This window comes from Gasterosteus aculeatus, chromosome 3 (assembly GCF_964276395.1).
Source record: "Gasterosteus aculeatus chromosome 3, fGasAcu3.hap1.1, whole genome shotgun sequence".
In the NCBI taxonomy this organism is placed as follows: domain Eukaryota; kingdom Metazoa; phylum Chordata; class Actinopteri; order Perciformes; family Gasterosteidae; genus Gasterosteus; species Gasterosteus aculeatus.
This window is the reverse complement of record NC_135690.1, coordinates 11,820,081-11,834,413: the sequence shown is the minus strand read 5'-3', so window position 1 is coordinate 11,834,413 and position 14,333 is coordinate 11,820,081. Positions and strand designations below refer to the sequence as shown.

At 42.4% G+C, this 14,333-nt stretch overlaps 1 protein-coding gene across 1 annotated transcript in view; it reads right to left on the bottom strand.

The window, feature by feature from the left end:
- st6galnac5a (ST6 (alpha-N-acetyl-neuraminyl-2,3-beta-galactosyl-1,3)-N-acetylgalactosaminide alpha-2,6-sialyltransferase 5a) overlaps nt 1–10,519 on the bottom strand; it is a 28,691-nt gene extending 18,172 nt beyond the window's left edge. Inside the window, exons 1-2 of the mRNA XM_040172326.2 lie at nt 10,291–10,519; nt 9,322–9,531 (exon numbers count right to left, since the gene is read on the bottom strand). Coding sequence (XP_040028260.1) covers nt 9,322–9,531; nt 10,291–10,305 — 225 coding nt within the window. The 5' untranslated portion in view covers nt 10,306–10,519. The remainder of the gene's footprint in view (nt 1–9,321; nt 9,532–10,290) is intronic.
- Between the last annotated feature and the right edge of the window lie 3,814 nt (nt 10,520–14,333).

The window sequence follows — 14,333 nt, the reverse complement described above, 5'->3', positions numbered from 1 at the left end:
GATATTATCCTCATAATCATCAAAATAACCTTGAAACTCTTGAAATGGCACTTATACATCCTGGAGTTACTGTACATGACACTTACATTACATTACATGTCATTTAGCTGAGGCTTTTATCCAAAGCGACTCACAATAAGTGCATTTCGACCATAATCTGTTACATTAATGCTTGCACGTTAATGTCACATGACGCATTTTCCTGCCTACTTTTAACAGCTTAAGTATATTTTGATGATAATTCCGATGTACTTTCACTGACGGTACGTTTCATTGCTGATGTTTTTTCCGCTGCATTCCCACAGACTTGGGTTGAAAAAGCAAACACTAATGAAATGAATAATTTATTGTCAAGGTAATGCCTTTTCATTTTCTTTGTGAGATGTGATAATAATCAAACTGCTGATTGGGAACATTCAAATGAGCGTTACATTCGCACGCATTTATCTCCAGGATGACAGAAATAATTCCTCACATCGGTAATTGGCTGTTTAGAGGTTGTTTTCTTTTTTCTTTTCTTTTTTCTCCCTCACAAACACCGCGCTCATTAGTCTAATCCTCCGTGTGCTCTGCCTACAGGGATTCCTAAAAACACAAACAATGTGCGCACGCATGCTAGCAGTCTTCTGTCGCGGAGTCGCTCGCGCGGCGTCCTATCTCCTAATGAGCAATGATCGGCCATTTTCACGTTACCGCACAGCGAGGAAAAAGGTGAGCGGTGCTCAGACAATCCACTTCAGCAAAAGGATCAACACAACAATATACATGCCTTTGGTTAAAAGTCAAGCAAAAGAGGTAAAAATGCAAGTACAAAAGAAAAATTCCGCATAGTAGTATCCTGTTAGAAATGAAATACTGATTTTGATACCAATCAATGCTTAAGTAGTTTTTTACAACATTGTATCTACTGAGGCGAAACTATTACCTCATATACAATTAAGTAGTTTAATCTGTTGGTTCCAAACAGGGGTTTTAAAAGGAGTGAGAGACGGTTAATTGAGTAGAAAAGAAGAAAATAACAAAGTTACGGTCCATAAATCTCTGCTCATTATGGGCCTTTCTCATTTAATTGCTTCGAAGTGAAATATTGATTTCTTTTGTTGGTCTTCAAACAAATCTCAATGTGAAATGTCTGGAGGTAAATAACTGTTAATGTTGTGGCAGTTCTAAAAAGGTTGGGAAATTATAATCCGTAAATACTATTTTATACACATTTTAATGTCAGAAAAATGTTGCTTTGTCTGTTCTAGTGGCGTAAAATAAAAATAAATGTTGTTAGAAGTACTAAAAGGGATATTAAAGACTTTGCTGCTAATAACTTTCCTCTCAGCTATTAGCGGAGCATCTGAGGCATCATCATCATCATCAAGGCTTTTGTTGCAAAATTAACAAGATGATGATGGAGGACGGAATTAACACCGACTACGAGCCGAGGAAATGGACTCATCTTTGGCTCATAAACAGAAAGAAACTCTTTTTTCGATTTCCGCAATGAGCCCCCCGAAATCTGTTAATTTCCGTTCATATCATTAACTTTTGCCAGATGTCTTATTGTCATTGTGGTTGACAGTAAAAACGTGCACAATTTTTTTATTTTTTGTTCAAAACTTTTCTGTGATCTGGAGGTATTTAGGCACCACTGCTATTAGCAAAGCAGAGCGCATCGATTGAAACCACCGAGTGATGATAAGCGTTGAAGCAACTTCACTTTTGTTTATCTCAACTGTACAAATTACTGCACTCTGGGAAGAGGCGGAAATTCCAAGGGATTTCCCCCAAGAATAGAGGTTTGATCCCTGCTGGCAAGATGTGAAAGACACTCAAGCGCTGTTCCAAAGGTTTTTATCAGATTGTTTCGGCAAACGATGAATTCCATTAATTTCATTACAAAGAAGCTCGAGCTCGAGCAGTTTTCAAATCAACCTGCCTGCTGGTTTATAATGAACATAAATGAATGCTTGATATTGGACTTGATATCTCGAAAAATAGATCTTGCAGAGAAGCTGTGGGGCTGTAATTAGTTTTTTTGTTGATGCATGTTATTTTTTCAGTGCAGGTTAATTATGCTTTGCAGAAGCCAATCAAAAGAGGGAACAAGGCCTCACATACAATATATTTTTAGTCGATACAAGTTTGTGTGGGTGTGAAATACCAACATATATGCTGCCTATGATACAACAATTAAAAATATATATATTTTTCCTCTGACTTGTAACAATTTTTAACTACTTTTCATAATCCTTTTATAGAAACCGCATTGAAAAAGTAATGCGTTTGTCCTTATTTTACCGTCTTTAGTCAATCCGACCTTGATTGTTGGAGTTTAAGATGTCTTGTGGCTCAGCTGATACTTTAAATACAATACTTGTAAATTACCATTTCATTTAATTCAGATCATCTCTCCAAAAGACAAACAACAGCATTAAAAAATGTCTTTGATAAAACAGCGAGTTAAAGCTCAGGATCAGGATGTTGAGACCAAATAATCTGCAGATTACGTCAATTTTTGAGTAGATTTTAAACTATTTCAACAGCTAAAGCGTTTTGCTCACAAATTCAACAAAGGATTTTGAATTTGCATGCGCTCTGATTCACACCTCTAACTTCTTCTTCATGTCATCGGCAGCCAAGGCTTATGATTATTATCGTATTTAGAACCATTTTTCATGCCAAAATGACGGATTTAGAAATGTGTGGTCGTAAAAATAACGTTGCTAGATTATCCAGGATTTACAAGGAAGAAACATGTTTCCTCCAACCTCCCATCTTGATCCATTCTTAATTTCAACTGCAGGAAATGAGGAGCTCTTTTGATGAGATTGAGCTGAGCCGACGAGGGTCACAACACATCGACTACACCCTGCGCCTCCTCCCCGCCTGTAATCAATTATAGAAACTTCAACCTACATGTCATGTTGACCCGCTTCCTACAAAAGGATCGTCCGAGATCTGAATAAAGTAAAAAAAATCTAAGGCCAAAACTGCAGTGTGTACGAACCTCCTGGATGCTCCAGGGGGCTGGAGGAGAGGGAGGTGCTGCAGCATCTGCAGGCGGAAAAAAAAAAGTCTTTCCTGAAAGAAACAAACCGACAGTCACGCCCGCTTTCCACAGTGACTGACACGGCGTGAACACGTGTGTGGGAAGCTGTTTGCACAAATTCTATCCTCCACGCCTCCTAAAACGACTACTTCCCTCTATGTCCACGGCAGTGGCACACAATCAACGGGGGGCCGTCTCAAGGCAATTTCATCCTTTCAAAACGTCTCCTTTTTTCTTTGTTGATTCTACGTTGACTAAACCCAGACTGTAATTATGTCTTATGTCTTGATGACACTAACATGGTAATCACACTCATCTCCGTCGTCGCATCTTTGCGCACATTTAAAGCAACCCGAATCCTGATTACATCCAGGTGCAGTTTTAAGTTTTGTATACTTTACTTGCGAGAGGCGACTTCTAGACGCAATGACATTGCTGCACGGCCAGAGATAATGTGTGTATCTACTACGCACGCTGCTTGGTTGACATCTGCGAAGAAGTGCAAAAGGCCAACGGGTAAATGGGGTAATCGGTAACGTTGTAAAGCAACTGCAATGCCTACAGCTTAACATCTCCTCGGCAAAGACTCAACAAATCTCCGGAGTGTACAGAAGGTATTGACTCTACTCCTCGGACACAGATTCCCTCATGTTGTGTTTAAGTACGTCCATATTCATTTTGAACCATTCGGCGAGCCCTCAAGCATCTGCGATTTTTTTTTACACTCATTTATTCCAATTTTCTTTACTCATTTGTTCCCCATTTGGATGCATACTTTGACATTTCCAGTGCATGAGACGATGCGTCACACAAAGTTGAGAGTATGGACGGTACCTGTTTTACACTACAGAGACTCGGGCTCCCATGAAACGCCATGCTGTTGAGATAACTAGAATGAATGTGTAGTTCCTCAGGCAGAAAGTAAGGAGGAGGAGGAGGAGGAAGTCGCTCCTTATAATGTGAAGGAAAAAATGCTTACTCCATAACACCAGTGGAGGTGTGTGCAGTTGGCTCGTCAGTGAGATTCAGAGATCAGAGGATATTTAATGAACAACAATGACGGGGGCGCCTGGCGATGGGACGCGCATCGAAGTGTGCTCTGAAACTGGGATCGTTGCGACCGAAGGACGACATCGATTTAATGTCGAAGCAGCAAAACACTCGCTTACAGCAGCTTACTTGCTCGGTAAGAAAACTCCGCTCGTCCTTTTCTCTTTTCTTTGCCCATGCAGCTCTTTGTTTTGGCAAACCCCTCTTTTTAATAACCGTGGTATTCAACCGTTTGGGATCCCGTTTCTAATCCGATCGGTTGCCGGTTGTGCCTCATCATTTATCTCCTGACGCTGTGCCAAAAAAGGTATCATCCATTTATTATAGTTTAACCTTTTCAGCTCCTTCACAGGTCCCTCATGGGGCCACATAACAAGAGCGCCCCACAGGCTACATCTTACCGAGCACCAAAGGTTAAAACATGCAGAGGCATGAAATCACCATTCAACTCATGACTCACGGCTCAAGAAACATCCCTTGACTTCTTTTATGCTGAAAATGTATGACTTTACCGGTGATTCCCTAACCAAAGAATGCCAAAAGGCCCCGAGTGTGAGATTGCTGCGTTGAGGGAATGCTTATCGAGAGGCAGCGCCCTCCTCCCCATCCCACTCTTCATCCATAATTGCTTTCCAGGCCCCGCGTTGGAAAGTGCCTGAAGCTGTTATGTTTGGCAGGAGCAGAATGCACCGGAGATAAGTTGAAATCCAAGACTATGCCCCAATTGTGGCATAACGAAACCACTATTCTCTCCTCTTAGTCGGAACCGAGCATTAGTTTTTATTTTAACAGGGCATTCAAATAATTGTAATTTACAGCTAATGTTACATGAAGTTTGTGTTGTGGCTTAAAACTCAAAATGGTAAATAAAAACACAAACTCACACACCCACCAGTGTTAAACTTAAACTCACTCAGGCACTCTCCGTAAACACAAATACAAAGTACTTAATATATAATATTTTACTTCAATACATTTATCTGACAGATTTTGCATTTTTTGAAATCTTAATCTAAATAAACCATTAAAAAACACCTTGGAGCCGGTATCGAGTGGTTCATTCATAGCATAACATTAAACATCTACAGCAGTAAAACATAACCTAAAAATAGCAGTACAGTACTGACAGGAAACATTTTACTGCGCAATTAGTCCTGTCACTCCTTATACTTTAAGTAAATTATGCTGATAATACTTTGACTTGTAGTACAGTGTGTCCCAGTGTTGCCTTAGTACATTTGCTTAAGCAAAAAATGGGAATATTTCTTCTACCACTGTCACAAACATAGTTTACTTGTGCAACTTCTCATTTGTCTTGCTCTCAAATTGGCTGGTACCAAAGCATAATCCTAATGAAAGGTAAAAAATTGCGCTGCTGTTCAGAGAATAAAAGATGTCACTGTCTGAGATGAAATGTTAAAGATCTCCCGTCTCCAGCTGTCAGTAAAGCTTAAGTTTGGAGAGGGATGACTTCTCCTTTGACTCCTTTGTCTCCTTGTTAAAATGCCTTTAAGCAGTGTGACCCTGCCAGAGCACGGATATGTCTAAACAAACTCTGTCCAGTGTTTGTGCAGAAGATTCTGCTTTGTAAATTTCTTGTGTCACTTCAGCGGCTGAATCAAATGTCCAGTAAAGGTGCAGTGTGGATTGCGTGATGATTGACGTCTTTGCAAAAGAGGAATGCATGGAATAATAATAATAATGACATTGGGAGCATATCATTGGATCTCATCATGCTTCAGTATCTCTTAGCTAATGGTGCTAACAGCGCAGTACAAACAACGGCTTTATTCATGCTCTGAATGTCGTATATGTTCAAACTCAAATCACATAAAAATATCTCGCGTCTCGTTGGAGGCGTCAAGTCAGCCAACTTCGTGGCATTCCATGGTGCCTGATCTTTGATGGGACTCCCCTCGTCTGCACCCAACCCTCCTCCACCGGTCTCACATGATATCAGTTGGGAATCTGCATGATAGCTGCGTCAGAAAGGCAATCTGGGCGCGTGGGGGAGGGTTGTTACGCCAACTCTTCCCTCCATCTCCACGGAGAGACGGATGAGAGTGATTTCCTGTCGGCCCGCTCCTCTTCACTGAGAAAATGAAACCGAGGATCCTGCCGTAAGAAAAGGGAACCCCGTGGGATTTAACATCGTCTTCCGCTCTCGTATTCCGCCCCCTTCAATCTCTTGTCTCATTCTCTCATGAACCTTTTCTCGGGTCCTGTATTCTCTTTTATTGTTCATTCCATCCTCACCCTTAGCTGGTTTTGTCCTCTTCTCTCATTCCCTTTGCCCTATTCTTCAAGAGTTTCCTTCCCTTTTCATCTCCTTCACAAGTTTCTTTCGTTGCTTGCTCATCTACTCTCTCCTACTACAGTCCAGGCCAACAAATGCTTCAGCGTGTCTAGAAATAAATTACCCTTCATTCTGACCCAAATCAAACATGCATGAAAATACTGGGTAAACAGGATTTAAATGGATTTCAGAGGCATAAATAAAATACAAAAAAACATTTTGTCTTGGCCAAAATTCAGCAAGACACTTAAAGGCATTGAAATGTTATCTGGGTGTGGAGAGTTTAATGCTCTGGAGGTGAAACTGGCGGTGAACCCTGCACGTCCGCCAGCTGATATCTGGGAGAGACCAATATGGCAGAGAGGGCAGCCGGCAAAGATGAAGAAGACAAATGTTTCTGTCAGAGCACCAATCATTCCGCGCCGCGCGAGGCGAGGCAGATAACTTTCTCACTTTCTCGACATCACTGAGAAAGTTCACCCGTGTTGTCAAACGCAATGCCTCAGAAATCTGAATGCTAAGTATTTAAAAGGTTGGACTGCGTTAAGCGCTTCCGCGTGCTTGACCAGGCTGAGTGACGAGGGTGATGAAACGGCAGGTTTGAAGAAGCATAAATGATGTTCAGTGGAGCCGGTGCCCTAATTGATGTCCCTTCTCTCTAAAATGTCAATAGGTTTATTGCCAAGAGAAAAAAATAAATTGGTGGTTTACTCGGGGTGCTCGGCTGCTCCCGTTAGAGGGGGGAAATCAATTCTCATCCAAAGCTGGGTTTACTGACGCATTACAGGCAAATCCTCATCAAATCAAAACATACACCGTCACTGAATATTGGCATTTCAGGCAGTGAGAAAACAGATGCTGCCGTCAGCTGTCTGGAAATACGAATGACTCGTTTCAAAACTATTTGTGCAAATTCCTTATTGACGCAGTAACTCTTGTTACCAAGAGCAAAAGCCGAAAAACAGCCTCTGGCGTACGGGCCGCAGCAAATATATCAAACGCATTTCAACGTTCTGTCTAACAACGAGTCCACGCTCCACGTCAACGGAGTCACAAGACCCACATGGATACAGGAAGTCAATCATTGGAACTATTCTAACTCTCGAGGCCACATTCCTAACTCATAACAAACCTGGTTGGTTTTAAGCTTCTACAATAAATATTTCAGGATGTTCTGGTTGCTAAGGCGATAAGGTGGTTGAAGACGAACCACAGCATCCAGGTTAGCTTCCAGCTGCATGTCTCTCTTCCCCCTCAGCTCGTCAATCTGCTGTCTCTGAAAGATTTAAACTGCCTTAAAAAAGGAATCAAGAACCACATTCCACATGCAACGTCACTCTCAAGTGCCTATAACTCAACTGTCAGATAGATGTACAGAAATGACACTGCAGTACAGCAGTGACTACAGTCAACATTAAATCAAAAATGTAATTAATGTAAAACGGTGGATTTGGCTTCAACCAGTCGCATTTTCTGACGGATTGTGTTGATGCCCTTCAGCGACATCACAAATCCCCTGAGTGCAGCTTTAAAATGATCTTTAAATACCAAACTAATGCCTAACATGTGTGTGCAAATGTACATGAATGTATATATGAGACGATCGGCTGCATCCAGGACCGGCACCATGAAAACGACGAGCAAGGAGGAAAAAACATTGATATGCATATACACTAATATATATATATATATATATATATATACATATATATATATCCAGCAAATATATGTTCATGCTGCTTTTTTGTCTCTTTCACACAGCAACAGTATCTTGAGTGGCAAACCATATGCAACCTATGACAAAATATGATGATGTAAAGGATGCTTTCAGGAGCCAACTTTTTATTTTCTTGAAAAATAGAGCACTACCACCATTCAAAATGTTATCAGTCCGCCCATGGATGGATTACAGAACTGACCTTCAGGACACAGGTTGAAGTGACTGTCAGCGTTTCTCGGTAAAAAGTCAATGCAATTACAACAAAGAGACACAAAACTATAAAGAGAATCAAAACGTTGTATAAACATCAGCAAAAAGAAAAGAGACTAAAGAACAATGCGACAGAACTCCAACTAAAAAATACAAAAACACTGTAAACCAACACGAACAGCTAATGACACCAATAACACCAAAATAAGCAAAGAGAGGCCAAAAATAAAGAGACACACCATTACTGCCGAGATGCAAACGGATAATGAAGTAACACATAACGACCACAAAGAGACAAAGGTGCAAAGCAACTATAAAGAAATGTTAAATGAGAGAGATGCAGCGACCTAAGTGGCCCACAAAGAGCCACACAAAACAACAAGTGAAGAGACAAAGAGACGTGCATCTGATTCCTGTTGTGTCTCTTTTAGTTTCCAGGCTCATTGTCTCATAATCTGTGTCCGCCCCAAAACTGTCCATTTATGAAACACCTTAAACATCTCAGACCCAATGGTTGGAGAACTGTTGCATCCATCTTGTGGCTCAGCAGTGCCGTCCACAAAACACAAACCGCCCCACAGCCCCATCGACCAAATTCCCTGCATTGTATAGCCTTTAAAAAAAAAAGCCTTTACTCGCAGCACCTTCCCTCCCAAGCACTCACATTGATTGTTCTCTCCTGGCTTGGTAAATAGATGGAAGTCAATACACCCCAGCTGTGACGTCAAGGGTTCACCTCTCTGCAGGTCCTGCATGGCTCACCAATTAGAGTGCAAGGGATTTCATTTGTAGCCTATAAGCGGTTATTAGTAACGACAGGTGGGTATTGAGTGTGGCACAACAATGCGCTGTGTGTGTGTGTGTGTGTGTTCCAGGAAAAGAAAGTGAAGGTGCATAAATACACACAAACGAGTACCTGAAGGGGAAAAGTGAAAGTGGCAGCAAATTAGACAAACCCACTTGATGCCATCCACCCACCTCCTGCGCACACGCACACGCGCTTACCTTATGGTCGATGATGCTGCTGTACCCCTGGAGGACCGGCGGATGAGGCTTGGCCACCCGGACGGGGGCTTCGGTGGGCCGCCGCAGATGTTCGTGCTGTCGGACGCGCGTGTCGTTGGCGTCCCTGGAAGCGCCGTTGAAGCCGCCGTTGTACACGAGGAACAAGCTCGCGCACAGGAGGAGCACGAGGAGCACGGCCATCCCGTGGCGCTGACACAGAGACACAAACAGATGCTTTTTTTAATTCGTCCGGCGGCGGCAGCGGAGCGTGTTCGGGCTGCACGGGCTGCGTGAATCATCGTCACGTGGTCCACCCCGCGCGCACAGCACACTGCCTGGATGTCATATGTCACCCACGAGTAAAACTACTGTCACCTGCTGATTTGTGACGTGGACGCACCCCGCCCCCCCGCGTGGTAATCTCCAGTTACTTTGCGAGCACGCATGTTATTGCTCACCTCCATGCAGGAGCAAATACACGCACGGTTGCAAAACGCACGATAAAGTAAAGTATTGTGTCTTGACCATGTAAGTTTCAGCTTGCAGGTTATTCATCGCTATTCATTCCAATGTGCACACGATAAACAGCTAATGACACGATTGATTTGTTTAGTTTTCATTGTTTGCTTAATTGTTGTCTCAATTTCGCAACATGCATCAACACAAGACCCACTAAAGCAAAACAACAACAACACATGTGCACTTTTTTAGATGCATGGAACGGCATTAAGATAAAGATAAAAACAGAGCGCGCTGTGATGTTTATTATAAGAAAAGAAAGCCGGAGCTTAGAGACAAACAGAGCGCCCAGCTGGATGTCCATTGTTCAGATCCTAATCTTTTGATCCGACGCAGCGCACACAGCAGCGTTACGGCGATCGGAGCGCACTTTGCCGAACAATGCTGGAGGTAAGAGCCGCCAGCAGAACAACTGCTAATCTATCGCCGCGCGCCAGAGGAAGCCTTTACCATAGGTGTCTTCATTTTGCAGAACGCTCGTCTCTCGCGGCCGCGCCTCAGTGCGTCCGAACTCCACTTCCCCTCACCGGCCAGCCTCCGGCACCGGCTCGCATCCCGGATGCGCGCTGAACCCGCTCCGCCTGCTGCTGCTGATGCCGCCGCCGCCTGGTTGCGTCTTCAGACCCGGAGCCCGAGCGCAACTCGCACAGTGGGGACAGATGTTGGCTACCGCACCTCTGCTGGGTCTTAAAGCCCCCCGAGTTTGACGGCGCTGATGAGCGCAGAGGCGCGCGCGCGCGCGGCGAAGTTAATTAAGCGAGACTTCTGCCTGCAGGAAGCGGCCGATAAGGCGTTTTTTTTATTTTATTTAAACGTTGTTTCGTGCTGGGCGGTGTTTGATGGGGATCCAGGCCGGGATTACGGTGAACACACGCCGCGTCGTCGTCGTCGTGTGACGTCTGCTCGCGTGAAACACGAGACTCGTGAACGTGTGAGAAGTTAAACAGCAGCTGGATCCCGGAGAGCAAACACTGGTTCTCAGGTAAATGAAATGCAGCCAGGTACTTTCACTTAAGTAATGCACTTCTCTTCACATTTGAGGTCAACTTGACTGTTTGAGTACTTCCATCTCATTCCACTACAATTTCGGCGCTACTACAGCTCAGGTTTCAGAAATATTATGCTCGTAACGCCACTGCAATTATTTGACAGCTTGCAAATTAAACACACAATACGCTTATACTTGTTTTTTTTAGATGAAACCAGACAATTTAAATAGCAATATGCATTTTGATGGCTATATGTGCATCAACTTCAGCTTCACTTCAACACTGATAGTTATCTTAATAACAGACATTTTCTCCATTACATTAGGTAACATTTTCTACATTAGTTTCTAACTTCCAATTATCCCCTCTGTTGATGTACTAAAACTTCATTCAACAGCTTTTAATGCAGTTCTTGTTGATTCTGTCCAGATGTCTCTTTCCTCGTATGCACATTTCATTATGTAGTTTTGTCTTGTAAGTAGAGGCTGAATAAACGAGGTTGAATAAATAAGATTAGTTTAAACACACTGTGGTTTATTGTGCTCATACTGTCTTATCCTTCCTTTTTATGAGATGTGCATTCAAATGAGATGCAGCACATTACCTCAATAAACGTTGCAGATTTTAGCTTCAACATGAACGCAAAGTAAATTATTTTCAGTGTTGGAGCTCTGATACAGAATCTGTGCTGTTGCCTTTTCATTGTTGTTGTCTCGGTAGTGGATACGTATCCGTGCTGTGTGTGATTCTGTTATAAGTGTCTGTGTAGCACAATGGCAATTTGTTTACACTGACACCAAATTAGTCACTTCTTAAATATGTTGCCTTTTCTTTCTATGGGTGGAGTTCTATGGCTGTAAGTGTCGCATTTAATGTTTCAAGAAGTTGCACAGTTTTGCATCAGTATTAATTAACTTTATATGAGTTTCATGATATTTTTCAAAACAAGAGCTGCATTGAGATAAAACTAGCAAACCAAAACACTGCAGGAACATGCACGGATACTTTTTAATGAGAAATCAGAATGACGGCCAAAATAATTTGTTCTTTTAGCCATCCGCTGTGTTCTTAATGGACCCAGCAGCTCATTTAGTGAGCGACTCCTAAGTGTAACAACTAGGAAGGCTTCTCCTTCCAGCAGCAGTTAGATTTGTTAATGAACGCTTTTAGATGTGTTTTTTCTGTATTGATGTTGTTTAATCATGTCGTGGCTTTTCCTGGTTTTATTTGTTGTGGTGCGTTTTTGTCTTTTGTTGTCTGTATGAAGGTTTTTGGTAGCGAATAGGTTTCTTATTTTTTTCTCAGTCTGCATATACCGCATACACACACACACACATATTTAACCTTGTAGTAAAATATATAGAAACCAGTAAACATAACCTGGGAGAAAGTGAGAGAAGAACAGGAATAAGGTTACAGCATGTTTTAAGAGTGATGGGATTTAACCTGAGATGTTTTCCACCTCCGGCAGCAAGACTAAAGGCGATGAAATGTAAAAATGATGCGTTTAAGATCGACCTGCACAGCGCCGCTGAAAAACAAAGAATACACAACAGTCTTGTTGCTGTAAATAGTTTACTAAAGGTAGAGAGGAGAGGACACTGACTCTGTCACTCAGTGACATCGGGTCAGAAATGAATGAAAGAAAAAAGCATGTGGAAAACGTTTTCCTTTTCATAGGGGAAGAAATGAGCCATAAGTCTGAGTTTGTTAACTTAAGGAGTTATGAATTCAAACTAGCTTAAAACTATCAATTACAGGCTCATGTCAAAGGATGATTTTAGCCTTTAGTGCAACAGTGAGTCTAGTGTGAGTAAGCCATATTGAACACTATTTACAGATTATTCCTATGAATAGTTCCCTTAACAATAGCATTACTGGGTGTATCCTTTGGTAGCTGTGACCGCAGCGTCCGCACATCAATCCACCACACAAATCTACTTAAAACGTGACATAAAAATGCATTAAAACTGGAGTGGAGCTGCTTCAAACTCATTTGGCAGTGACTGTGTATAATCTGCAGGTTCTCACGGGAGATGCAAGGGAGACGTCCCAGAAGCAATAATCCACATCAGTGTCGCCATCAGAGTCACAGGAGGAGAATGTGCGATAACACGGAGGAAGGAACAACAACAACAACAGCACACACAGAGAAACATTTCAAAGAAAGGCCGTCTTTGAAGTGGGCTCTTACTGAAGGGCAGTGAAAGGGCATCTGGACCTCTGAGCTTTAATTGTATTGTTTTAGGAATTAATCCAAATAGGCAATAACAGGATTTAAACAATGTCATCGTAAAATACTTGCAGCAGTTACGCCATTTTACTGCTATTTGATGGTTCAGTTGCTGTCATTTGATTTAACAGTATCGGTCAACATTATCTCAGTATATTAGTATCAGTTTGGCAACAATGGCGACAAAACAATATGAAACACTGTGGATGAGCGTAACTGTCTCAGCCTCTCGGTTGATCTCCACTGGCTGTGCTCAGGAGGATGACCACCAGTTGTCCACGACAACAACACTGCATGATGCTAATAAATTACTAATATACTCCAACTAAATTCCTAATTTACATGCAAATAAAGGTAGATCAAGCACTTAGTAGAAAACAGGACTAATACCCTGCACTTTAATTCTCCTGGTTATTAGACTGCTTTTTCATATCTTCCTCGCCGGGAGTAAAGGATAGAGTTTGAGACTGGAATTGGATCAAAATGTTCGAAATAATATAATTATGAGCTGGCTGTGAACAGCTTTAATGAACCCTCCTACATTTTGATGATAAGTGTGGTTTATTGTGGTATTTGATACTTCAAAAGGGATTTAAATGAAAGAAAATTCTTTGATTGCTGCCGCTCCAACGGCATGCTGGTGTTTATACATTATACACGACTCTGCTTCAAGATAAAAGGATCAAACCTCCAGTGTGGGTTTGTGGCAACGATTATAAAGCCAGCGACAGAAGTAAGTGTTAAAATCGTAATCCTGTATTTTGTCCTTCTTCCATTGGCTGTTAAAAGTCTGTGTTTATAACTTTGCTGGAGCAATCTCTCTTTGCGGCTTCTTTTTCAAACACACAGTAGTACTGAAGGGCGAAAGCATTCAGAATGAAATGTGCACTAAATCTCAAAAATAACTACGGTTTTAGTGAACTTTAACTCAACGTCATTTCACTCTTGAGTATTCATGAGGGGCCCGATCACTGCTGCGTGGGCAGCTCGGCCCTCTATACTCTCACCATGAGATGAGCAGTCATACGAATTCCAAATGCATTCCCCACACAGCACCGGGAGCCCGTCGATCGATGTTAACGGGCCTCCCAACGCCGAGGGAGCGGCTCTCGCTGACGAGGTTACCGTTGAAAGATGGCTGCAGGTGTCTACGACGCCTGTGACACGCGCGAGGGCTCAGTCACTCGCTTACCGCCTTGTCTGGCCCGTCGCGTGGTCGACTGTCTGGGGTCCGCATGGGTGCTACGTTTCTCCCCTTTATGCTCGCTCTA